This window comes from Strigops habroptila, chromosome 3 (genome assembly GCF_004027225.2).
Source record: "Strigops habroptila isolate Jane chromosome 3, bStrHab1.2.pri, whole genome shotgun sequence".
Lineage (NCBI taxonomy): Eukaryota > Metazoa > Chordata > Aves > Psittaciformes > Psittacidae > Strigops > Strigops habroptila.
Window position 1 is genome coordinate 87,632,101 of NC_044279.2, and position 24,596 is coordinate 87,656,696.

The following is a 24,596-nucleotide window of genomic DNA, read 5'->3' on the forward strand; positions in this document are numbered from 1 at the left end:
ATTCCATATTGTAACAGCAGCAACAATGAAGCGAAGAAGAAAGACGACAGAAATATATCTCACAAATTGTATAACCACTTCAGTGAAGAACATACCTGATACATGTAAGTCTATCTTTAGTAATGTATGTACTTCCTGCACAGATGTGGAAAGTTCAGAATTCGAGACACAATGCTAAGTTTAGTGTTGTTATATTCTTACCAGTGTGTTGTGTTCTTACAGAAACAAGACTTTAATAGGGATGCAACAACGACAACTCAGGAGAGCAAGTGGTCAGGTTAAAAGGGCCATAAACCAAGCAGGCAAACACTCCAAATACTTTATTTTTTGCCTAGAGAACTCCTACAGGGGGAGAAACAACACAGAAGTAAGTTGCTCCTTCCGCCCCTCCACCAGGAATTTTATTGTGACAAATCAGAACTATAAAATAGTTTAAGTTGGAAGTGACCTATCAATGGCTCTGAGCAGCCTGACCTAGCTTTGATACAAGCAGTGCCCTGGCCTTTCTTCCTTTTGCTGTGCACCTCTGAGAAAACCTGCTTCTGCCTTCTCTTTTCCCCCAGTGAGGTAGTTGAAGACAGGGATAAGATTCCTCTCAGCCTTGCCTTCTGCGCAGTAAGAAACCCAGCTCTCAAAGCCTCACACCAGGCGGTGAGAAATCTAAAGAAAAGCATCCTGCAGGTCAGTAAGTCCTAGAAGCAGACTGAAAATCAGAATGGATTTGAAAGGATAGTAGTAAAATAAGTACAGAAGTTAAAAAACTCTGCTTTAAGAGAAATCAACAAACACACTAGAATAACTTGCTCTAAAATCTCTTGAAAACAGGACATGGAACAAGGAGCTGCCATTATGCTATGGACATTAACAAATTCACTGAACTCATTTCATCAGTTGGCACAGAAGGAAAAAAAAAGAAAACAAAACCAAAACACAAGCAAACACAAAACCTCACTATTTTTAAGAGATGAATGGAAATAGGAAAAAAGTTCATGAAACAGTTTTCTTAAGTTCACTAAAATGGACAACCTGGTAAAGCTAGGGAATTGCCTAACAAACAACAGTCTAGGTTCCAATTTCTTGAATACTTTGCAGTATTTTCTTATTTCCAGGAGGAAGGAAACAATAAAAGAGAGTTTATAAAGTCAGTGTGTCCCTACTGTGTAATATTAAGTTGGCAGGACGCCTAATTAGACAACCTCCAGAGGTCCCCTCACACCCAGTTTTCTACGACTCTATGAACTACAATACATGACAAACTAAGTATATAAAATGTGATTATAAGTATTGCTTTGACAAAGTTTATTAAATTCAGAGAGGCACAAATTGTGAGTTAAAAGGATACTGGAGTGTATTCAGTTTAAAGATACTGTATTGCTTCCCCCTACCCCAAGACTAATTTTCACTGCATTTCAGTCTACCAGTTTACATCACAGAGAAAAGCTAAGGTCACCAGCCACATCTACTAGCTTTCAAGTAAGAAAATTAATAAATTGGGCAGCTATTATAAAAAGACTACTGATACATAGAAAGCAAACACATCCCATGCAGGATCACTCACACGGGCACAATCTTCATTTACCTTGTACTATTTATATTAATCTAATGAATTAAGGCTGCTGAAATTACCTCATTTATTCTTAAGCATACATTCTAAATCTAAGCAAACTCTCCTCAGGATAGAAAATCTGACTACGAATCAGTACAAAACATTGCAAAAAAAAAAAAAAAAAACCCACACCAAAAAAACAAAAAAACCAACCAAACAAAAAAAACCCCCAAAAAACAGGGGAGTAGGAAATCTCAAAGACTGACAGCTAAGAATTAACGAACAAGTGCTAGCTCCACACACTGCAAGAAACTACTAGTCTGGAGTAGAACATGAAAAAAGCAGCATGAAGCGTCATGCACTGAAGAGGCAATTGCTCACGTGTGTAAAACAGTATCCATGAATAAACATTAACATTTTAGGGTTTTAATGGAAATTAACAAATTATAAACTTTCCATGCAAAAATCAATTCACACCAATTACAACATAAGGAAAAAAAAAAAATTTAACTCCCCACAAAGTGAAATAGAATATTTCATTAGTTTGTAAGAATAAGTAAATAAATAAAAAGGTAACCACAAGTTCTGTAAATCTAAATGGCTTAGTTTTCACCCACTCATCTTTCTTGACATGTGGTAACATTAAATAAATGCTTATACTTTTAATTTATCATATTTCATTATGGTTTTTATTTATCTGTGCACATATTAATGAAACATTAATCTAAAGTTATGAAATGTTACAGTAAGAATGTCCTGAATTCTCTAAGGACTGCTTTGTTCAGCAAACGTCATGGGAACAAAAAGAGTGGCACATTTTAAATGTATTCAAGAATGATCAAATATTTTATAAGTTTAAAGATCTCAATTACCTTGAAACCATATTGTACTGACATGTGCAGAGGCCTTCGTTCAAGAAAAGAAACGCAAAATTGACTTATAACCAAAACTGCAGAAGAACTCAGAGTCAGAACCAAGATAGACACAATAATGAAAACAAAGCCCTGGGTCTGATATTACCCCCAACGTAAGTGTCACAAAGACAAAAAGATAGTAGATGGATCTTTCCCTTCTTCCGACCTTTAGCTCATAAAAATGGCAAATCTTTCTATAAAATGTATTTAAATGGAAACATGAATTTAATTTGCCCTGATTTTATGTCCCATCTAACTTGATCGTCTTGGTCTAAATCCTTTGACATGAAAGTAAACCCCATCTCTTTACTACACAGTTTTGTTTCCAGCCACCCATCTCAGTTTCTCATATTGATTTGCTTAAAGGGTATCATGAAGAAAGAGGAAGGGAAAGCGAGATTTGTTATAATAGGAGTCCACCACTTCCACTCATTCAAGTTATTGTTGCAGGCAGCAATACGCATCATCAATTACAAAGCAAACATATCAGGAACAATGCAAAATCCCTTAATTATTTAAAGCCTAGCTTTCCCATGGAGTGTCATTTCTCTTTTCCAGTTGAAAAAAAAGCAAACCACAAAGTTTATAACTTAAACTCCTCAGAGTACTGATCATTTACAAGCACGGATGTTGTAAATTTATTTCCAACTGTGTTTCTTTAATTTACTGCACTTTGTATAAATTTGACAATGGAAAAGAAAGTTAATGTACTTCCACTATCCCATTAGTTATATATGTCAGATAACACTATGTTTGTCTTATAGGCAGCAGACCTAAATAACAATACTCTTAAACGTTACCAAAAAGTGATGTAAGAAAAAGTTATCAGAACCTATACTACACTTTCCTACTTCCTCCATGTTATTTTTATTTAACCTTTATTGTTTGCGTGAAGTTCCCTTTCCAACTTTTTCCTCCAAATGCTCCTTTGTATAGTGCATTAATAATTATGGTGCTATGAACATACTTCTTATATCTTAAGCCCATAGAGCAGTTCAGTACCTGGATCTAATTTTCTGCAGAACAAACAGAGGAGAGCAGAGAGGCAGAAGAAAACAAGATAATGAAGTCCTTGCATTTAATTATTGATTCATTCTCTGTGTATGCTGCATACATGTATGTATGTATTTATGGACAATGTCATCCTAAGTGAAAGACGTTAACAAGAACATGGAAAAAGATACCTCAACATCTTTGGCAGCAGTCCCACAAATTGTCCTGAAAGAAGTCAGCAGAAATAAGTAATTACATATTGCAAGAGTTATGACGGCCTACAGGAAAAAAATCTTGGAAATTTTCAGAGAAACTGAGGATCTGGAAAACAGGAATTTCTAGGAGAAAACTAAAGTCAAGCTTCCACAGACTCTTTTCTTTCAGAATGAACACTGAAATAATTTCTAGCATTGAAAAATGTTTTATGAACATTCTCCTTCAGAATACCTTCTGTAGTTAATATGTACTTCAAATGAGCCACAGATGAATCTGAACTGGAAGAACAGCCATCCAGTTCAACCCTTTTCCCCAAGACAGATTCAACTACATTATGTCATTCCTGACATATTTGTCTTGTCTGTTCTTAATGACTGCCAATGAAGAAATACAGCAACTTCCCAAAGCCAGCTATTTCAGTGTTTCACAACCTTTAGCATTTGAAAGTTTTCCCTGTTCTCTAACCTGAAGTTTTTTCCTTGCTCAAGAAAGCCACTCATTTCTTGCACCATCAATCATGACACTGAAAACACGTTATGCCTTTCTCTTTGCATAGCTCTTAAAATACTGAGGACTCATCAGGTCCCTGCTCATTTTTCTCTTCTTGAGACTAAACAACTCAGTTTCTTCTGATCGTTTCTCCACAGTTATCCTTCTGCAATATTGCATCACCCTTATCTGGACACTATCTCTCTCTTCAAGAGTGATGCCCAAGCTTGGGCACAAGCGCTCCAGCCGTAGAGCAGAAGAGCTGCTTCACATATCTACTAGGCTCCCCTATTTATACAAACTGGTTTGACGCTTGCCTTCTTTGTAACTGCATGACATTGTTGACTTTAAATTCTGTGCATGATTCACTACAATTCCAGCGACTTTTCTACAGAAATGCTGTCTAAGCAGTTGTTCACTATTCTCTGGCTTGTAAAGTTATTCCTGCTTCAGCACAGATCTGCTATTTATCACTGCTGACTTTAATTCTGGGTTTTTTTCAGATTATTTAATTTGTCAAGAAGATTTTCATTATCACTACAGTCTCTTAATGCTGGCAGTCCCTACTATCTTAGTGGCATATTTAATCAGATCATTTTATTTAATCATTCAGGTTCTTAATGGAAACACTGATTAGAATTAAACTCAGAACCAATGACTGCCAAATCTCTTTAATTCAGAGCAGATAAAGTATCAGACCACCTCTCGACACTTAAGCCTGATATTCTCCAGTCCTTCATATTTGGTTAACTACAGAACAGGGAATATATATAATGGAGTGCTACATACATTCCCCAGTATTCCCATCAAGCCTCTGAGACCCTTCATTCCAACTCAGAGCGCAGAAGAGAGCTTCGCAGTCGCACACCATTGTACTGGGTTCTTCTCAGAGCAACCAAACTGCTGAGGCTGCAGATAGGACCGTTATGCACCCAGGAGGCAGGGAAAGAGAAGGCTTACAAGTCTGAACCCCCCAAATACAGTGCTTTTGTTTGACTGCAAGTTAGCTACACTGCTTTCAATTCAGAGTACTCTTAACTCTACTCTATTCTATTTCTGTTTGCCAAAATAACTCTTAGTTTGCTGAGACATCATCATTTTTAAAGGTGAACTATGTATTGAATACAGGTATGCCTACAAGAGAATACATACTAACCAGCTATAGCATTTATAAATGTGTAATATTTATATAATTAGGTAACAGATATTTATATTAAAATAACACTTTGATTATGCTTACTGATTATACAATCTATTTTTGTCAGCTTTGTAGGAGCAAATTCTCACATTTCATTTTATCCCAGTGAAAACAGTATTTATTTCCCCAGACCTTCAACATTTCTCCCCATCCTCCATCTCCACATTCCATTCATCACGCAAAGCTCAATCTTGGGATTAGTGTAGGATTCCATGATTCATATCTGTTCACTGTAAAAGGGAGTTGAGGTTCCTTAGTGATCTGCCACCCTACCTGTGCATCGGTTTCTACAAACCGAGAGACAGATCCCTACTCTTGCACAGGTCAGGAACCTTCCTGTGGCCCAAAGGGATTCCAGGGCACATCAAGGTCCTAAGGTTACAAGTCTGATGGTCAGCAAAAAACTGGAAGCCTAGCAGTACGTGTCCACTGCCTACTTCCATGCCAAAAACATTTATGCCATATTATGTCTACATCCCTTTTTATCAGTCAATCTTATTTCTCAAATTCCTTTCCTAAATTAAGTATTACTCCAACAAATACAACTCCATTGCATAATACCCTCCATAGAACTGAGTCAGCTATTCCAACAGACATTCACCTAAGCTTATAGTCTTTTTGTCTCGCCAGCTCAAAATACTACTCCTTGGCCATAATCTTTCAGAATTTCTTAAAAAACTCTGAGAAACCATCCCCACACTGACTGTTCTTCAACAATTCTTCATTTAAAAAAAAGATGACTCTTCATGATAACACAAGTTAACAAACTATCTAAATCATCAACACGACATGCGAACATAAGTCAATCTTATACTCTCTACCTCATCTCAATCCACTCTCATACATGCACATGAAGAAACCTTCACACACAAATAATCTTATATTTTCTTCATACATTACATGACCTGCATTGTTCCATAAATCAGGATCTTAACCCATGCTACCAAACTGGTCTATGAGGTAATTCACACAGTGAAAAATCATCAAGGCAATTAAGCAGACAGATAAAACAGCTAACTCGCTAAATGCTTGGCCAGTGAGCTGCTGGGTGCAAGCTGAGCATCCTTGTGTGTTCTTAACCCCTTTTCCTAGTTGGGAGAACTTGAAGACTTGAAGTCTGAGCCACTATTTTTATCTTCCTCTATATAAATTATAATAACATAAAAACCCAGAAATGTGTTTATTTTCCATTTCTTTCATGGATGAGTTAAAAGTAGCCTTTTAGTTTAGATGTGTTCTGAACTACACCCATGTCTCTCTATATCTTAAGGATACTCCTGCATGGCTGATGTACACACAGGCAGATTTCTTCTCACCTAACTCAGTGCATGTTTAATTAGTTAGTTTATTGAGGAATGCCTAATACTTCCAAGGAGAAAACAACAACAAAAAAATAGTGTGTCGCACAATACAAGTCATCTGGAGGACAACTCATGTTGACTGATCCTTTGGAGAGGGGAAAAATAAAAGCCAAATATACCAACATACTTCTACAATTTATCAGCAGGTCAATCACCTCATGAGTACATGCAGGGCACTGCTCTGCTCTGCTCAAACCAGCCCGAAGCAACACTTCGGGATGAGCCTCCAAAGCCACTGACGATCAGATTTTGACTCCAGCTGTGGAAGCTGAGGCAGGAACTGCAGCAGTCCCAGGAGCAATGCAAGCTGGAGCCCAGGTCCCTTCTGTCACTGAAGTTGTGAGCTTTGGAGCAGGGGCTAAGCTGCCTCCCTTGAGCTGCCTCCCTCACCTCCCCACGCTGGCCCCAGTGCAGCAGCCGGGAGAGCAGAGCAGAGCAGAGCACATCACATGTGGCACTCAGCCCACTGGCTCACACTTCTCTTCTCTGTTCCCAAGATTCAGCTCAGCTGCAACCCCCCTCCCCACACCCATAAATAAAGCCCAAAATAAAAAGCTATGGAAGCCGAGCTTTACTATTAGTCTGAAAGCAGCTGTTTCTGATGGAGTGAATGAGGAAGGAGGTAATAGCGGGGGAAAGCAAGAAATGAAAGTGCATTTTGGCCAGAGCCTCAAGCACAGTTCCTGTGAAATCAGACGGAAGTATAAGTGGTCAGAAAGACAGGCTCACCGACAGTTACCCTGTGGTACAGCACAAAGGGGGGGAAAAGAGCTAATTCTACCTCTTCCTTCTAGCATGTCACCTCCAATCTCCTTCCTCGTGCTCATTTGCTAGCACGGGACAGCTACGAAAAGGGTCTCTTTACTAACTTAAGCCTTGGAGGGCCTTCTGGAGACCTGTGAAGAATTTGAAGCCTCAAGTTTAACTTCCACTTGGCAAGGTGAGTCAGTGCTTCCTAATGAGTCCGGTTTACATAAGCCCCTCTGTTTTTCATAGATCAATCAGTTAATGTTTGGAACATGTTAAGTGCGGAACGTGTATTGGGAGGCATGAAGCATCCAGGTGATCCTTCAGTGGACAAGAAGGCTTCTAGCCTTGAACTGACACATCTTGGAATCCGAGAAATAACAGCACTTCTCCTGGCTTAGCAGTTTCTGAGTCCTGCCATTTCAGTTAAGGTGCCTCTACTAAGAAAGCATTAGAAGTAGTTGTTACTAGCATTTATCTTCAGTCAGAATGGGTAATAGTATCGTCTGAACTTGCCTTGTTAATACTCTACCCAAGCCTATTAACGCCTCACCATTCCCTCCCTTATTTCTCAGTCATGTGAGGCAGTTCTTTCTCTCTGCAGCTCCCTTCTTCCCAAAAGTAGAACATGAACAAAATGTTCTACGGGTTTTAGTTAGACCAGCAAACTAAGAAAATAAAAATGAAGAATAAGCAAATTTCTTTTTATCCTATAAAAGGTTCCAAAACCAAAGCAGGCAGATTTCCGCCGGGTGAGCCAACGACAAGCAGGATTCCTCTGAACATGCCTACCTTTTACTATATGTTTACACACAACCTGCTCATTATTTACCAAAGGATTAAAACAGTTAAACTGAGTTACTGTTATTCCTTACTTTACTTCTGTTCTTTTTCGTGTTCAGACAACCCATGCAGTCTCCCCAGAGCCCAAGCAGCACCCTGGTTCCCCTGGAACTGAGTAATCCTGTTCCTCCAGCTGGAACATGAGTCATTGTTGTGTAGCATGACATTCCCTTTGTGAAGACCTGGTTCCCAAACCACCGTCCTCAGAAAGCAAGCTGGCTACATGCTGCTGGCGGAGGTCCTTCCTTCCAACTGCTGCGAGGCTTTAAAGACAGCAAAGATGCATTAAGCACTACCCTGATACAACATTGCCCTTGTAAGCTGCTTCTTCAGTTGCTGCAGGGCAACTATGTTCTGGTGGAGTGAGTAGGTGTCTCAAAATAAGAAATGGTCCACACAAAGGAAAAAGAAAAGAAGGTTAAAAAAAAAAAAAAAAAGAAAAAATCCAAAAAACTGTAAGGGGAAGCCTTGCTCTAGATAACATGTCAGCTCTCCACGCAAATCTCCCTGGTCCAGCAGTCTGGGAACTAGACTGAGACCAGGAATTATCTCCAACTCTACCATATGGAGATGCAAGACACGAGGCCAGTTGCTTGTTTTATTTAAGCATGTGTTTCTTTTACTAGCAGTATTAACATTGCCGTGTTCCTGTTTATACTTAAGGAAAGCAGAAAATAAACGAAGTAACTTTTCCCCTCTCATTTTGTTTTGCTTTTTTAAGAGTTCCCTGTTTCTGTCAAAGTGAGTTAAGCTAAACAGAAACAAGGCAGGTTTGTTCCAGAGTAAATGCGTGTCCACACTTGGAGTTATTTGGGAACCATTCCTACAGCTCACATACATGCTTCCCCCCTTAATCCTTATTAACCTTCACATGTAAGAAAACCCTGAGGCTGCGTAATTAATTATTTACTTTACAGACCACAATAAGCCACAATTACCAGAGACGGCAAAGCACACAGTCCCAGCCCACAGCTGTTAGCATTTTGGCAAGGCACCTTTTTTAGTGGCTTCAGAGAAAAGTTTCCAATTGTTTGCAAAGCAGCAACCACACCATGACAAGAGCAATGATGCAGCGCGGGGGATCCCGACAGAGTCTGGATTCCCGGCACTCATCCACATGTGACGCACTGGGGAACCATTTCATACATTCAGCACAGCCCTCAGAACTCGCCTTAAGTGAACGCTCATGGGATCTGTGAGCCAACGTGCCGGCTGCAATGAACACATGGGAGGAAACATAACTTTTTCAGTTCCCTAACACAGACTCCTCCTGCAAGTCACTCTGAAATGGCACAGAAAACCCAAGCTGATCACTTCCCAGTACTCGCAACACTACTTGACAACTAGCACGTAATGTTAGTGAGGCAGTAACTGTAGGACAGCACTCTGCAGGGGTAGCGCACAGTTCTGAATCCTCACCACCTCACAGAGCGTGCGCTTTTCTTTCGCTACTTCAAACACATTAGAAAGTCCGTTTTGTTCAAGGTTTTCGAGCAGATCAAAAAGGCACAGCTCTGCCGACAGGATAAAACAGAGGTGGACCTCGCCAGGTTCAACCCGTGCTCTTTTCAACAGGGACGGTGTTTAAGCTGGTGAGGTGAATGATGAAGTAGCAGTAAACTTACTTTCCAGTGATAAATTGACTTCTGGACGGTGTGCACATCGGCTGAACATAATAGTTCTCCAGTTTAACCCCTTCAGCAGCTAGCTTGTCAAGGGTGGGCGTCCTGATCTCGGATCCGTGGTACCCCACGTCTCTGAAGCCCTGATCATCAGCCAGGATGAAGATGATGTGTGGCTGCGAGCTGGGGGCGCCGACCCCCGGCTCCTCGCCCAGCCCGGCCCTCGCTGCCTCCGTCTCTCCGAGGCCGAGTCCGAGGCTGTCCCAGGCCAGGTAGCCGTAGGTGAGGATGCTGAGCACCGAGATCCCGGCCAGCACCCCCACCCCCACCATCTTCCCCTTGCAGAGGCAGCGAGGCCAGCTGCACCCACCGCGGGCCATCCACCTCGGCTGCAGCGAGAGCCACACACCACAGAAAAACAATAATAACAATAAAAAGAAAACCAAAACCTCCCACAAACGGAGCCAGACGCCGAGGCGGGGCACGGACCCTCAGGGGTCCCGCCGGCCAGGGCCGAGGGGAGGAGCCCCGCCGCTCACCGCGGCCACCACCATCTTCAGCAACCTCAGCCGCTGCCGCCCGGTGCCGGTGCTGGAGCCGGTGCCGGCCGGGTGGGCAGGGCCCCGCGGGGGCTCACAGCATCCTCGGCCCGCCCCCGGTCCCGCGCCGGGGCGCCGCTGCCTGCCCGTCCCGGGGCCGGTGCCCATGGCGGGGCGAGCCAGGGCGCCCCGGCGCAGCGCGGCCGCGGAGCGGGACGGGACGGGTCCGGCCCGGACGGACGGGACGTGCCACCTCCCTCCGCCCGCCCCCTCCGGCGCTGCTGGGCCGCTCCCTCCCTCCCGTCTCCTCCCGCCCTCCTCTCCCCTCCCCGCCTTCCCCCTGGCGCTGCCGGCATACGGGCGGGCGGCCGGGTGTCCCACTGCCCGCTCCCCCCTGCACACCCAGCCCCTGCCCGCTCCTTCTTCGACTTCTTTTTCCTTTCCTCCTTCCCGGCACCTCCTCCCCGCAGCTCGTCGGCGACCCCCCCCCTCCCCCGCCGAGGGCACAGGGCAGCCTTTTCCGCCAGCGAGTCCCACGTCTTTTTCCTTCCTGCCCAAAGCTAGGTGGTCGTCCCTCCGTCCCCCCGAAATACCGATTGGGCTAAGTGTTTCCGAAATCGCCACGAACATCTGGAAGGTATGAATGTGCCGGATATGTTTTCAGCCACAAAACAGTCCCGAATCCCAACCCCTCCATTCTAGTAAGGCTGTGGCACATGCGAGGAACGCCCCTTTTCAAAGTGCTATCATTTTAAGAAATCTGGGTTCAAGTATGAATGTGCTGCAGGAGCAAAATACAACTTCACCCCAGCCGTGAATGACACCGAAGCCAGCAGAAACCCATGTTCATGCACGATTAGGCTAAACAGAAGTAAATGTGCAGGTTTGACCTGTCTGAGTCATCATGACAGGAACGACTTTAGATTTTATGAAACATTATCCAGAGCTACTTGGAGAAATCATGACTGCACCTCAGCAGCCCTCAGGGGCTCGGGTTGGTCCCTGCTAGCAGCCGGCCTGGCCAGCAACCCTCCCACAGGAAAGCTTCCATCTCTCCTTTCTTAAGAGCTGATGGATTCTAGCACTGAAAAGTTCAGTATAATCTTAAAAGTTCGCTCTGCTCCCTATGGCTCCAAGTAATATTGCCTCAAACAGCCAATTTTTGGGCTGAGAGGGAGGCGTCTTTTCTCATGGAGCACTACTTTCCTCTTGCGCAGCACGGTATTAACTTGTGCACTGCATGGAAACTATATCGTCTAGAGTAGCTTCTCTAACGCAAAGTTCCTCATATCAGCATTAAAGTATCAGAACAGAAGATGCAGCATGACAGCCAACATAATGGTTCCCAGAGTTACTATTTTTCTGCCAGGTACACTTCCACAGAATCACAGACTGGTTTGGGTTGGAAGGGACCTCATCCCGTTCCAAGCCCCTGCCATGGGCTGGGACACCTTCCACTAGACCAGGTTGCTCCAAGCTCCCTTGTGCTACAGTCACAATGCTGCAGCATGGAAGTAGAAGGGAATTTAGTGATTTTAATGTGCTACCTAAGGGCTTGTCCAAATTGGAAATTGAGATTGATTAAATTACATCTTCATTGTGAAACCTACAGAGTTTAACTCCTGAGGTAGAATATCTTCTTCTGACATCAGAGGAACTTTACAGCACGTTAACTCAAGCTCTTAAAAAGCTAAAACAAAACAAGAAAGAAAACAAACCCCACCACAAAACTCCAAAACCTTAAGCTGAAGAAACACTTTTAAATTTTCATATACTGAAATGACATTCCCTTTAAAAGCATTCTCTATTCAATCTTACTCCTGCTTTCCCCCCAACTTTTACAAGACCAAAAGAATGTATATGGAAACCTAAACCTAAACCATGTGGTAAAATGCAGACTGGGTTAGCAATGCTATTTTGCCTTTAACCCATCTTTAACCTGCAAAACGGCAAACAAAATATGAAGACCTTTTAACATAAACTGTCATAGCACCATGGACACAGACAAATGGAAGAGCATCATACTAAATATCCAATCAAATGTATATGTATTTTCTAGTAGTTAAATACAGTTTTCATTATTTGTTTTAAAAATACCAACCACCAGCTACAACTGTACACTTACTACATAATCCATGCATTATGCTATCCACATATCGTTATCCATAACTAGCCATATAGAATTCTGCTTGTATAATCAAAATATTTCCAACACATCCAAAATATTCAGAGTGGCAGAAGGCTGGCTAAAGGGGATCATTCCTAAGTAGGTGACCAATGGCAGTGAGCAGAACTACAGAATCATCTAAATTTAGAGTTTGGAATTCAGATTGTTTGAATGGTAGGAAAAAATATCTATCAGTAGGGAGATGGCACAGCATTTATGTCCCTGCAAAACAGAGCTATTAGCAGGCAGCAGAACAGAGCCTTCGATTTTCTCACTGCTCCATTAGCCACAGTGAACTCTGGTAGTCACCACCCCACTGCAAATGAAAACATTGGAGAGCAATCTCTGTCAGACATCTATAAACTTGGCCTTCTGTCTTTGTGGGCCTGACAAAACTTCCCTTCTCTTTTTCCCACTTTTGTAAAAACAAGAGTAGGCTTATGTCAGCAAAATATTCTGCTGACCTTAAAGTAAAGAGGCCTTGGAAGATAACATGCTATTAATATTCCACTTAAGAAAGTATTTGTAGACACTTGGGAGTTGCAAGTGAGATTTATACAGCCCATTCAGGATGCTCAGTGAAAGGCGCAGAAGAGTTGTGAAAGCTGGAGGAAGTGTTGTTCCCTTAGGGGGAAAAAAACCCAAAAAACAAAAAAATCCCAAAACATGACAGAACCTTCATAGATATTTAAACTTGAGTGCAGTGAATACACTGATTCAAATATACGGTAGTTAAAATTGAATTTATCGAATTCATTTATACCATTAGAAAAAGACACATTTTTAGTACTTGTTATGCAGGCTCTGTGTGTACGGAGACCATAAAATAACCAAATTATACATGTGTGGAGAGGATAAATTTGGTTGAAGGCTCATCCGCAGTTACCTTCAGTCAAGGCAGGGACTTTTCTGGTTGTTTCAGCTCAGGCTGACATGTAGCCTTTCTGTTTCCAAGACACACCTATTTGACACACAAATACAAGCCCAAGAAGATAACAGTTTTATAAAGTTATGTGCAGCTGAAAAACTGAAGGACACTGTTCCTTCAAAGCCCATCATGACCGAGAGCACAGAGTCAGTACTAGCAGGGACAGTAAAGCACTAGTCTGGGTGAAGGATCTTCTGTCCGAATGTGGGTTCCGAGGAGCAGGGCTGTCTCTGAAGCACGCTCTGCTCCTATGCCCTCCATGCTACCACTCCACTAGCTGCTGGACTGGGTCAGGTTCAGGGAATCTACAGGGTTTGTTTTGGGGTTTGGGGGGGGGGGGGGAGGCAGTTTTAAACTGGGACACACCTTGGAGGATGCAGATAAAAATGCTTTCCAAAAAGGATGGTAACACACGCTCTGTTTCTTTCTCTGCCCTAACTAGCCCTTTCTTTCGGCTGCCTTGGAAGGAGACCCTCCTGGGGTGCACGAGGAGGCTGGCGCGCAGCTCCAGCCCCAGCAGCGTGTCCAGGCTGGAAGATGCAATCTCACTCCTTGTGCCAGTACACATCCCAAGACAGAATCACACTCGGAGTTCAAGGGCAGCAGGAATAATAATGGTGAATGAGGTCCTGGGGAGACAGGTTGTAGGAAAAAATAGATTCAAGTGCTAAGACTTACAAGATAACATTCTAACCGTTTTTCTAACACTTAGTTCAGTCTTAAAGAGGTAGTTCTTACTAGTGGGGACTACATGTCTCTTCTTACTCTGGAGTCAAAGCTGTCAGTACAAGAAAGGTTGCAATTCAAGATGTGCATTCCAGAGCTCTTCCTAGTTATGCCTGAGGCCAGAAAACTTAGTCTGCTTAAGGAACAGCTTTTTGAACTGTTATTTTTAGCTTAATAGCTACAAGTATAGTAAAAGCAAAGCAGTCTTTGGCCTACGCACACAGTCAATATTCTTCATTTTTCCAGGAGTGGGAAATGTAACTGGGCATTTCCTTTGACCTCAGTGAATCTTTGCATGCCTCTGTCCTCAGCATACCTTCCTAGTGGGGAAGGGAAGAAGCAGGACTTCACTGCACTCTGCTTCCCAGGTGGATGCTGTGTTTTTGCCAGGCACTCATCACTGGAAACAGTGTATGAGAAACAAGAATAAAATCCCGGTGAGTCATTGGGCTTACATCATTCCCTCTGCCTTCACTGGGGGACCATGCTAATTAATTTACAGATGTGCTGCTTGTGAATTATCAGATTCCACCCGTGGCTTACTCCCTGATTTATGATGACATAACCAGAACTAATGGTTGTTAACTTATTCTATATTTAACACAGATTTTCCTCAATTCCCTGCTGTATTTCATAGGCAAAGGTCCAGATTCTGATCTCAGCTGCCTGCAGTGATGTAAATGTGCAGTCATTCAAGTGATGGCAATAAAGTCACTCTGGAAATTTTAGGACTTGACCTTAGAAATACCTCCCATGTCAGTCCCTGCAATGATTGAAAAGACACAACTTCAGAGCTGGTGGTTACCTTCCAGGAGGACCCTCCCATTTCCTCCCCATTAGGTAAGGTTCATGATCCCAAATGAAACAGAAAAAGTCTTTAAACGTGTATAGACTGCTTCTGGAAAGAGCAACTGGATAATATGCTGCCTAATGTCCTTCCTTAGGAAAAGGACACATTTTACGAGCAGATGCCAGGAAAAGTCCTTACTGAACAAAGGCTCAAACATGTCTCAGTGACATTAGAGATGATATAACCTCTCTGAACACGAAGTGGCTATGGCACTACATGGTAGTTAGATTTACCTATCAATTATGAAGCAGAGGAGCTGCATTTGCTGCATTTACGCACTTAAACATCTTTTCAAAACTAGGGCTTATCAGTTGTAATGGCAGAATAGAATTCACTGCCCCAAGGATGAGGACAGAACAATTTCTTCTGCATGGGACTTAAAGCAAGAGAGCTTTACAGACCCCAGTTGGTGGTCTGTCACAGCCAAAGCTGTGCTTGGCCATGGATCCACATCTCTGACACTCTCCTCAACATGGATAGGTCCACAGGAAGCATACTTGGACAGAAACCTTTTGGCTTACCATGAATATAAGCACTACAGGTGGGCTTCTGTTGGAACAACACTAGCTCACAGTTAAGGCCACTCTTAACCTTAGATACAAATGGAGACAAAATCTCCTTTGAATTATTTTCTTTTAAAATGCTACAGTCTGGATGTTAGCAAATAAGCGGCATGGACATTTTTCTGGCATTGTTCAGTTTCCAAAGAGCCAAATAACCTGAATAGGCTACAATGCACACGTAGAGGCTGCCACAGCCATTGGCACTGCTCTGAAGCTTTGGCACGCTATTGTTAAAATCAGTTTCTCAGAGAGCAGCCATAATCTCCAGCATGGTTTCCTTGCCACAAATACTACAGAGGGACAGTCTCATTTCTTCCTAGATCACGGGGTTTTACACTTGTCTTAATATTAGTGCAGTGCCCTGGGTTCAGCACAAGAGAACTGGGGAAGGCATGATCTTATATTGCACTAGAAATCTAGAAAGTTTAAACAGGATGGATCTTTTCAGAACAACCGAAGTTTTACAGTGGAAGAGAAATCTTTCTTGTTGTAAAGAAGAAAACTTTTCTGGTTTATGAGGGATAATACCACAGCCTGCTGAAGGAGTTTTCTCTCACTGCTGGTCCATCACAGAACTACTTTTTTGGGTTTTTTTTTTGCAGACAACATCAAAGCTGAAAATACAGATAGGTCAAAAAGGTACAACTGTAGCAAAATATAATTCTAAGTATTGCTTTTGGCCTTCTGAAGTATTTGAATTCAAGGTTATGGGTGCACAGCTGCAACAAACTGTCCCTTTCTAATGCGAGCTTTAAGGGGGAGGATGCTTTTAACTTGGAATGGTGCGTGGTCTTCAGAAGGAAGAATATTAATGAAGTGCTTGTAAGGCTCAGGATGTTTTAAATAGTTGTTAAATACTAAAAATGGCATTTGGATGACTCACTGCTATACCAAATACAAGCGTCAGGTCCTGCCTGAGAACTTTATGGAATGTAATGTCAGGGATTTGGTACTTTGGTACAACTACTTTGGTAATAAGTTTTAATTATACCTTATAATGATTGGCAGTTAAATCAAAATAAATTTTCAGAAGGTCCCATAGTTCAACCAGCTAGGCCTGACCAAAAGGGAAGCTACAACATAATTATAACAAGCACACACAAATATGTTTGTATACACTTAAAGGGCTTCCTGTAGTTGCTGTCCTGTATTCACCTGGGGGGAATGGGAAAGATTTTTCACAGATATGTCTATCACAGTCTTCATTCTTTGTTCCCATAGTCTAATGTTACACTTCTGCCAGTTGTCCTCTTTAGTTCTTTTGGAAATACAGCAAATAATAGTTTCATCCTTTCAGATATATTTAAAAATGGCAACAAATATTCTGGCACAGCCCACATCCACCTTGATATTTATAGTTTTGTCCTGCCCCAGAATGTTTTAGCATTCTAAATTCATGTGTTAGCATGCTAAATTTTGTAGATTCTTTTGAATCTACAAAATTTTGAGGGTGTGCAAAGGCTGGATCTCCTCTACCTGGCTGTCAATATTAATTGACAGAATCGATGACATTCCTTTCCTCTTTGACCAGTCAGTCATTTAATTCAAAATGACTGACTGGTCAGAAAGGTTCCAGGGGGGGCATGCACAAATGGAACAATAACGGTTCTTAGTACCTTTGCTTAAGAGAAGGAACGCAGTGTAGCTGGTGTTGCTGCAGCCTGGGAAGGCAAATGATGGTCAGAATGTGACAAATCGCTGGCTGCAATGTTTTAGCACAACTAGAGCAGTTGTTGAACAGTATTTCACAGATACAGCTTTTAAAGTTTCACAAATGATGCAGTATGGCAGGATTGCTCAGCTGAATTCTGATATTCAAGCTTATAAAAACATTTACAAATAGAAACTCTTGGACATCTGTAACAGACTGCCTATTGGACAAGTAGACTTAGAGCTAAAGATGAACATGTTTAAGATTCATTTCTCTTAGCCTTTACTACTCCTGCTATACATCATTATCCTCTTGGTGCCCTTCTGCCCCCCCTCCCACCCTGCCCCGAGCATTTCTAATCATGATTTTGCTGATCATAATCATGCTGCATCACACAAAACCTCAAGTGCCTCACTTTGTAGTATACAGACAGTTTAAAACATAGGAGTTGAGTTGATTTGCGTTTTGTTCCTTGATTCTAAGACGGTACTGGAAAACGCATGGACTAACAGAAAATAGTAAACAGCAGACCAAAGCGTAAGCACTTCCCTATGTTTACATTTACTTTGTGCTGAGAGAACATACAGCCAACAAGTAATACCTGCATGGACTTTAAAGTATGCCATTTTCAACAGCTTAAAGCAATAACACCTCTTTTTTTCTTTAAACTTGTACTCTTACAACCATCATTCTTCATACCAGTCTGAAATCACCTGCCTTCCTATACCATAATAACAACGGAAGTGTTCACAAACCATGCAGATGAGGCCCCTCACTGACATGGTTTAGTGGTGGCATTGGCAGTGCTGGGGCAATGGTTGGACTTGATGATCTTAAAGGTCTTTTCCAACTTAGTTGATTCTGTGATTCTAAGATGAATTTTTATTTTACCTAAATGGAAGATTAAGCAAGAAATTCTCAGAAAGTATGCTGAAAAAGCATGACAGAAATTACTGGCCTTTTGCTCCCAGGATGTATTACTCACATGAACTATATTTGACCAAGTGCTTCTTTTCATCCACTTCCAATTCTTTCAATAGAGTCGAAGCAAGTGGAGGAAAAAAAGAACCCAAATACCTTTGTTGCTCTTGGCAGCAGTTTCAGAGTAGGATTCACGTGGATTAGCAGGACAGTATTATTCAAATTCATTAAAATCTTGCAGTCCTTCACACTATTATCCTTTGAATACACAAGATGGATGGTGGGCCACAGTGATTTGTGTAACAAAAACATCTATTCTGCATTTTGACCATCAATTAAGTGTAGAAAGGTAGGAGGTTAAAAACAATAGGAAGTTTTCACTGAGGCTTTTCTGACTTTTCTCTAAGCTGAGAGTGAATGATGCAGTGGAGTTGCATGAAATGTTTAAATTTCTTGCCACTTATCCCTTTTCTTCAAGGGTAGGTGGGACAATCACCTTGCCACACTACTGACAAAGAGGTGGGGGGAACTAAATAAAGCCGCTGAATGAAATTAAGATAGATGTAATGAACAGAACAATTGCTGTTGGTTTCTGAGATTTTGTTTGCTTATTTCAACATCAAACTGCTGGCATCATTAAGTATAAATTTAGGGAGGAAAACCAGTAAAGAAGACACAAAAAGATCATAGGTTTGACAGGAAAATGCTCTTTGGTTCAGTCAGGGAAAAGAGAAGAAAACCCAACAACAGACCCCTCAAACACCCAGTCTTCCCCTCCCTGCGCCCCAAAAATAACCAGACCCACCCCAACACCTTACTCCTTCAATGTTGACTAGGCCACTTAGTTCAGCTGGTTTCTAGTTCTGAATTATTAACTGATAGAATGTCATTAATGTAGAAAAGCATTAGATAATAGATGATAAATGATAAATGCCACCTATGTATTTCAGTAATTGGAGCTATTCACCAACCAAACAATAGGACTAAACTCAAAAGCAGAACTGACTAATCACATCAGACCAATGCTAACTGTGTCGCTTTTGTATGCATTGGGAAAAGCAATAAAGCTCCATCTGGCATATTCCTTACCTACCTAGAGTTGGAACCAACCGCCTCTTGTCTAAGAATGGGTTCCTTCCAGCAACTGGCACTTTGGGGATTTCCTGGGTTCGAAGTTGTGCCACAATCATTAATTGAAATGGAAATTATATAGTTTTATATTAAACCTGTTCAGATTTTTGATCTTACAGCCACTGTTGGCGTGAGCGTTACAATTTGGCTAATACACTGTGAGAAATAGTGCATTCTATTTATTTTAAACCCACTACCTGCTGGATTGCTCTGCATCTCTTTTTTTCGTACTGCTTGACAGAATGAGTGACAGTTCAGTATACATCTTCCCCATAAGATTCAGGACTTTATGAATTACCAGGATACTCTTACAGTCCTTAAGAGAAGACAACTGAAAAGATCAAGTCCAGTCTCTCCTCACCCAGAAATTGTTCCATATTCTAATTAAGTGGTTAAAAAAATGTACTAAAAAAAAAAAATTTCATTTCAGAACACATATCCCCTTGTTACATTGCTAATATGTATACATATTATTAATTCTTGTTTATTTGACAGCACAGGCAAACTAGTACATTCTAGCAATACTATTCTGCTTTGTGCAACTACATACCTATGAGAACTTCCATTTGTTTGTTTTTTGGGTTTTTTTTTTTTACTCTGAGTGAGTTTAATAGGTCATCAAAGCTGCCCTTAGTGCAGCCAGTAAGAATTACATTTATTTATAGATTTTAAAGCTGGAAGAGCCAACTGTGATCACCTATGTAGCAGCTCATGCAATACAGACTACAGAACTTCCCTGAATTTATGCTCTTGTGAACAACTGAGCAAATACTTTAGAAATAAATCCAGACCTCATTTAGAAGTTATAATTACAGAGTATCCATCACAGGCTTGATGCCCTATTCCAGTTGTTAATCAGTATCACTCGAACTTCTGTGTTTTATGTCTAGTCTGAATTTGATGCTGTCCAGTTCATGAGGCAACTACTTGTATTATTCCTCACTCATCCGTAAACTCTTTGCTTACACATATAACCACAACACACATTAAGAGACAGGACATGATAGAAAAGAAAAAAAACCACAAGGCTTTTAAGGAGAAATAAATATCTTTGATATTTAAAGAAAACATAACTTTGTGAAAGTTTAGTATATTATCTTAGCATGTGTGAACACAGCATATTTCAAAATAAATGTTATTAATACGAAAATGTGTGTTGCTCTGTGGAGTGAATTTCCTCCATATTCCCATTTTTACGAATTGAGCTCTATCACTCTCTAGAAAGCTCTTTAGTAGAAATGACCTCGTCATCAATCCATAGAAATGCTGTAGCTGGGATAGCAGCAAGGCCACCAGAAGCCTTTCCTGTAAAACTGTTGAAAAACTGTGTTTCAGACCCGAACTGGAGGGAACGCCTTCAAGATCCAGTCTGCACCAAATCTACAACTGTCTCTTTGAATCTTCTTTCTGGCGCACTTGCCTGACCTGGTCACCACTTGCAGCATTTGAACTGGCACTCTAAGTGACATTTAACCATTTCTACATTGATTCAGAGCCAAGTCAGGAAACCTTCTCAAAAAATCCCTTGCAACACTAATATCACTTATGGTATTCAGGAGAACTACTCTATTTTTTGTGTCATAGAGCATTGGGTAGAGGGATAACTAATTTGGCAGAAAATAAGTGTTGCTTAGTAACCAAAACGTAATGAAGAAAAAGAATGCATTCATCAAAATCATACTGCAAAAGTTGGCCAAAATGAAATTCAATGTAACAGTGTATCATGCAGAAATGTAAAATCTGTAGGCAGCAGAATGTTGCGAACACTAGGACAAGAAAAAAATTGCTGATTAAGTTCAATTAGTAATTAAAATGGATAAAATGTGACCTCTTGGATTCTACAGAGGGCAATAAGTTCCAGCTGAAATGCTGTGTAAGAGCATGTCATGCAAATGTAAGTCTCAAGGCACTATTACAGTGTAAGTAATAACAATGAGCTTAAATTTTGCAAGTAGGGGGTTTCTGTCACTTCTTCTGGGAATTTGTGAGCATTCAGAAAATTAGCAATATGTTAAACAGGATTTCAGCTGGGCTTGGAGGATTGCCAGGATTTCTGCAAACATACCATCCCCTACTTTCCCCTGCTGAAAGTGTAATAAATCAAGCGTTTTCTGAGACCCCTTTATAATGTTCTGCTTTGGTAATATCACACATATCAGTGCTTGGATTAATTAATGACAATGCCAGTATCGTCCCAGGCTTGTGGATGAAGACTCACTGGCTCCATCTTCCAAACAGCGCTGCTACCTCCCTCTCCAAATTCCTGCCAGGCATGCTTAATGACTCGCATTAGGCTGTCTTTTCAATTACACACAAGCCTTCTGAAACATCTTCACAAGTAACCAAACACTGAGGGGAAAGAGGAAACTGAAATCCTATTTCAGGATGATCAGGGAAAGAAAGCTTTCCTTCACTATAAAAACAAACTTGAGATTCATCAACATGGTCTGTTATCTTGCCCTCTAACCTCAGCACAGATCAGTTTTTATTTATTCTCATCAATTGCTTATTCCTCCATCCTCTTTCCAAGCAAGCAGCATTGTACGAGACTCATTTATACACTGGCCAGCTCCTGTGAGAGGACTTTAGACAGACAAAGCCCTGCAATAAAATCAAGTTGCTCTCCCAGGTGGGTTAGCATTTCCTTCACCACAGAAAGGGAGTAATTGAAATGAAAATCTCATGGCTCCTTGCTTTCCCATTTGGGATGAATTACCCACGCAGATACGTCACTGCCAGCTCTGCAGTACTGACAGTATCATTAAGCTTAGCTCCACCAGGGAAAAATTTTTTTAATACACTGCACAGTAATACTTTTATGCTACCTAATGAGTTTTGCGGTGTTGCATGTTACGTAGGGAAGCAAGTATCTATCCCTGTGCAGAAAAAGTAATGGGCAGAGCATTCAAAGCATAGATTGTTAAAAGCCAGTACGTGTTTCTATAGAGCAACCACTTCCTTCTCTTTTAGAAGGGCTCACAAGATAAAACAGGCACCTCCTATTTCTCTGCAGCTTCCTTAGAGTCCACAATAAGTACCTGGGTGTGTGCCACAGGCTGCAGATGAGTTGAAATGCTGTGCAAATATCCCCATGTGAGCAAATGGACGCATACTGACAACTTCAGGTAGCTTCCTAATGCAGTCTCAGAAAAAATCATTTACTTTGCAGTGTGCAACTGAAGACATGCTATTGCACAGTGCCTATAGATGGAAGGAACATGTTTTGACTAAGGAATGGCTGATTAGTCTAATCCAGAAAAAGCCTGAAGTGAAATCCATCAAAGCCCATGACAGCGATCCTCTCCCTGATGAGCTATGGGTGAAGCCCATGGAATGACACATGGGCTTCATGTAACATCCTAATGCTGCAGTTGTTAAATCAATTGCCACAGCTTAGAGGGAATTTTACTACATTTGTTTTTTCCCTTCCCCAGTGATAGGCCTTACAAATGCTCTGAAATAGAAACAATTACCACACTCAACAGAGGGAAAAGAAGAGGGAGAGGCCCTGAGAAACTGTCATTTACTCAACTGAGTGTCAGCAGTTTTGGTATCAACCTACAGAAGTCTGGAGTTACTTGATCTACAAGTTCCATTTCTTCCCTGGGAATGGACTTCAACCGTATGAATATTTGGCAAAATGTGTTCTTACAAACAGTTTGCAGCTGCTGGTAGGTCAATGTTTGCGAGTATGCATATGCATGTGTGTGTATATACACACTTTTTTATCTATAACATATGGATATGTTATAGTTGTTTCTGTTGATTTTGGATGCTCTTTATTCCACAAGCTCTTTCATCCACACTGTATGACCAATAACTCCTGCTGCCGTAGAACCTCAGAATTTTGGGCACAATAACAGCAGGTATGGTCTACACTTATGGTCTAGCACAGTTGTCATAAATTAAAAACATAAATTGTATTTGGTGCAATAAAACTGTGTGAAATACAAGAATCAAAAAGAAATGTCTAAGCCTTTTTTTCTGACATGCAGAAATGTATATTTATAAGTCCATTAAAACTGTATTCCTGTTTTGGCTTTGGGAAGAGACATATCAAGATATAAAAAACTCTCTATCACTATGGAAAATCCCTTATAACATTGTCTCTATGGTAAACAATTATAAATGTGTTCATGGCCATATATAATATGGCCAAATCTATGCCTTCAGATCATGGGTCAGGCATCTCGTTTTCATGGGATTTTAACTTTTTTTTTTAAAAATACATTTTGGATCCTATATGTCTTCTGAGTTTTGAGTTTTAATGCATTGTATTTTCAACTTCTTATTTAAAAACAAAAACAAAAAACAATTAAATAAGAACTGCTCCCCCCCCACCCTTTTTTACCTCAAATAATCTCAATTCCTGTTTCTTTCTTCTCTCTCACTCAGGTTTGATTCCACAAATAATTTTTTAAATGGTGATAAAATTGTAAAAGCCAGTAGCCCAGTATCTTGCTCTGTTTCACCTTCTGCTTGCATCCCTCTCTGTGGAGCTCCCTTAATAGAAACACTCATCAGAGGCAAAATCCAAATATGACAGCCAGCATTAATGATAAAAATTGACACGTTTTCCCAACATAGGAGGAAAACGTTAGGTTTAGAACAATCAAGGCAGAAGTAGAAGAAATGCTGTGTAATTCTCTAGGAGACCTGTGACTGAGCTAAACAAGGTAAACCACAAACATTGATTAATTGAACACATACATGCCCCAGAATATATTTTGATTTTACTAACAGAATGCATAAATTAGAATGTGTTTTTAGTTGTTGTTAAGTAATGCTTACTCTGATCAAGGACTTTTCAGTCTCATGCTCTGCCAGTGAGAAGGGCCACGGGAAGCTGGGAAGAAGCAGAGACAGGACACCTGACCCAGACTAGCCAAAGGGATATTCCACAATTGATATTGCCAATGCATTTTTCTCAATCCCTTTAGCAGCAGAATGCAGGCCACAGTTCGCTTTTACTTGGAGGGGCGTCCAGTACACTTGGAATCAACTGCCCCAGGGGTGGGAACACAGCCCTACCATCTGCCATGGATTGATCCAGACTGCACTGGAACAGGGGCAAGCTCCGGAACACCTCCAGTACACTGATGACACTATGGTGTGGGGCAGAGCTCGCGAGGTCGTGGTGTGGGCCCGGGCAGAAAGGAACCCACGTCTCACTGTGTTGCCCAGGTTATGC

General features: G+C 41.3%; 1 protein-coding gene across 2 annotated transcripts in view; it reads right to left on the reverse strand.

Annotated features, from left to right (window-relative positions):
* Positions 1–24,596, reverse strand: part of ARSJ (arylsulfatase family member J) — a 151,408-nt gene that overhangs the window by 32,512 nt on the left and 94,300 nt on the right. Inside the window, exon 1 of one of the 2 annotated variants that reach the window (XM_030480156.1) lies at positions 9,933–10,748. The exons of the other annotated variant lie outside the window; for it this stretch is intronic. Coding sequence (XP_030336016.1) covers positions 9,933–10,309 — 377 coding nt within the window. The 5' untranslated portion in view covers positions 10,310–10,748. Of the gene's footprint in view, positions 1–9,932; positions 10,749–24,596 lie in introns of those variants that run through there. 2 annotated transcript variants of the gene reach the window in all.